General features: G+C 48.3%; 1 protein-coding gene across 1 annotated transcript; it reads left to right on the top strand.

The window, feature by feature from the left end:
* Nucleotides 1–373: 373 nt before the first annotated feature.
* LOC117866594 (bisdemethoxycurcumin synthase-like) lies at nt 374–2,741 on the top strand. Its single transcript, XM_072295688.1, has 2 exons — nt 374–596; nt 692–2,741. The coding sequence occupies exons 1-2, from the start codon at nt 426–428 to the stop codon at nt 1,427–1,429; spliced, it is 909 nt and encodes a 302-aa protein (XP_072151789.1). The 5' UTR covers nt 374–425; the 3' UTR covers nt 1,430–2,741.
* Nucleotides 2,742–2,994: the final 253 nt, after the last annotated feature.

The following is a 2,994-nucleotide window of genomic DNA, read 5'->3' as shown; positions in this document are numbered from 1 at the left end:
GACTAATTCGCGAGACGAATCTATTAAGCCTAATTAGTCCATGATTTGACAATGTGATGCTACAGTAAATATGTGCTAATTATGAATTAATTAGGCTTAATAGATTCGTCTCGTGAATTAGCCTCCATATGTGTAATTGATTTTACAATTAGTCTACTACTCGTAATTAGTATCTAAACATTAGATGTGATAGGGAATAAACAAATACCCCTGCGAAAATCTCCCAGCGCCTACGGCAGTCCTCGTTCTTGGGAGCTTGCTGCTCAACTACCAACGCACGTATACAACCCACGATGAAAAATCTGGCACAGTGAATCTCCAGTGCCTTTATGTATCCAAGAAATTTTCGATCTTATGCACATTGTCAGAACATCTCAACGTCTCACGAACGATCGAGCACAACTTCTTCTCGCCGGCGAGCGACCATGATGGCAACCGTCCTCGAAGAGAACCAGCCGGCGGCCATGCTGGCCATAAGCACGGCGAACCCGGCGAACTGCCTGCTCCAAGAGGAGTTCCCCGACTGGTACTTCCGTGTCACCAGGAGCGACCACCTCGCCAAGCTCAAGGCCAAGATGAAGAGAATGTGTACGGACATGTCGATCAAAACTTATGATACGGTCAACTGTTTTGCCATGGCACAGATTTTTCTGGATTTGCTACGATTCCGGCTTCGCGCGCACGTGACAACTCAGGCATCAGGAAGCGCCATCTGCACCACACCGAGGAGATGATCGGCAGCCACCCGGGTTTCCTGGACCTTGCCGTGCCGTCTCTCGGCGCACGGATGAGGATCACCGACGACGCCGTGCCGGAGCTCGCCGCGGCCGCGGCGGCAAAGGCGATCGCGGAGTGGGGCCGTCCGGCCGCCGACATCACGCACCTCGTCCTCAGCACCAACTCCAGCGCCGTCTCGCCGGGCCCGGACCTCCGCGTGGCGACGCTCCACGGCCTCCGCCCCACCGTGCAGCGCACCGTGCTCTACCTCCACGGTTGCTCCGCGGGCTGCAGCGCGCTCCGCCTCGCGAAGGACATCGCCGAGAGCATCCCCGGCGCGCGCGTGCTGGCCGTCAGCGCGGACGTCAGCGTCTCCGCCTTCCGCGCCCTCGACGAGGTTCACCTCGACGCGGACGGCGCGGGGGCCGTGATTATCGGCGCCGAGCCGGTAACTGACGTCGAGCGCGTCGCCTTGCACATGGTCGCCGCCGCGCAGGCGACGTTGCCGGGGACAGACCACGCCGTCAGTATTCGTCTCGGAGAGAGCGGCGTTGAGTACCACATGTCCGCCGAGCTCTCGGGTCTGAGTGGTGCCTGGTGGATGCGCAGGCGCCCCTGGGTGGAGGCGGCGGCTGGAATGGCTTCTTGTGGGCGGCGCACCTCCACAGGTAGAGAACTCATCTTTCATCTACCCTCTTTTATTCCAGTTTAAATTTGCTCATGACTAAAGGTGATATGCCACGGTAGAATAGATTGTTGGGGAGTTTTAAGTCCCGGTTGCAAATACCAACTCGAACTAAAGCTACTCTTTAGTCCCGGTTGTAAATACCAACCGGAACTAAAGCTCACATTTAGTCCCGGTTGTAAGGGCTAGATTTTTCCCATCGACGGCGGTCCCCTTTTGTCCCGGTTGGTAACTCCAACCGGGATAAAAGGGTGAGGCTTTTCCAACCGGGAGTAAACTACCAACTAGACAAAAGGGGTTTGTTTTTATCCCGGTTGGAATTTCCAACTAGGATAAAATCTCCTCCCCTATACAATCGCAAGACAGAGACCTCTTCTTTCTCCTCCAGCCCGAGCCACTCTACTCCACTAGAGAGCTTCATCCTCCTCTCTCCATGGCGACGAAGCAACTCTAGGGAGGTGCTGCCCGAATTTTTTTCCTCATTTTCGTGGGGATTTCACTCATCCAAAGTATTGTGAAGGTTAGCTACTTCATCCTCCTTTCATTTATTGTTATTATGCTTTGTTTTATGCTTTAGAGAGGGAGAAAAATGAGTTTTTTTAGAATGAGGGAGAATGGAGAGGATTTTTATTTCTACATGTTTTTGAGCTAGAATGTGATGGATAGTTTGCTTGTTATTCATATTAGTTAAAACAACTTGATGTGTGGAAGAATGTGAAGGAGAAAATGGAGAGGATTTTGAGCTCGAATGTGAGGGAGAATGGAGAGTAAATGTGAGGGAGAATGGAGAGGATTTCAATATTGAGAAAAAAATTAAAGTAAATGTGTTTCATTGCAATAAAATTAAGATAAATAAATTGTAGGTGTAAGAAAATAGAATTTGGTCATTGCTTAATTTTTTCATGTCACTATAATTTAACAATAAATGATTGTATTTCTTTCACCAACAATTTATTTATCTCATGTTTAATGCAAGAACTAAATATTATAAATAATAATCCTATATGAAATCTTATGTTCATTTTCCACGTAATATGGTAATATGATGCAGATGGACTGGCAATACATGTACCACCTCCGTTCCTTCAATCCCAGTTAACAGAACATGCTTGCGCTATTCTCTACACATACCTCAATCTTCTCCAAAATCTATGGAGAGTCACCTCCGCTCCTCCAGTACCAGAAAATAATGGTAGAACAGAAGAGCTACATGAAGTCCACTATGGAGCATTTGTAATCTTTAGTGCATATGTATCTTTATTGTCTTGTTATTAGTATAATCTTTATATGTATCTTTAGTCATTGTTATGAATGTGGAATGGTGTAATTTTCATGTGAATTGTTTCAATCCATTATTAAAATCTTTATCTAATACAAAGTGATGAGGACACCACGAGTACATCTACACCAGCAGCACCTCAGTCGCCTCCAGTTGCTCCTCCACCTCAGGCGCCTACAGTTGCTCATCCAGTTGGGCCAATCACTCGAGCTCGTGCGAGAGAATTAAACTTCATCATGCTGTTAAGGAACGAAGGCCCATCGGAATAAGAAGATGGCCCAACAGGGCAGCCCAGGTGGGGCGCCTAGGGTTG

The sequence above is a fragment of the Setaria viridis genome, chromosome 8 (assembly GCF_005286985.2).
Source record: "Setaria viridis chromosome 8, Setaria_viridis_v4.0, whole genome shotgun sequence".
In the NCBI taxonomy this organism is placed as follows: domain Eukaryota; kingdom Viridiplantae; phylum Streptophyta; class Magnoliopsida; order Poales; family Poaceae; genus Setaria; species Setaria viridis.
This window is presented reverse-complemented; position numbering and strand designations above follow the sequence as displayed.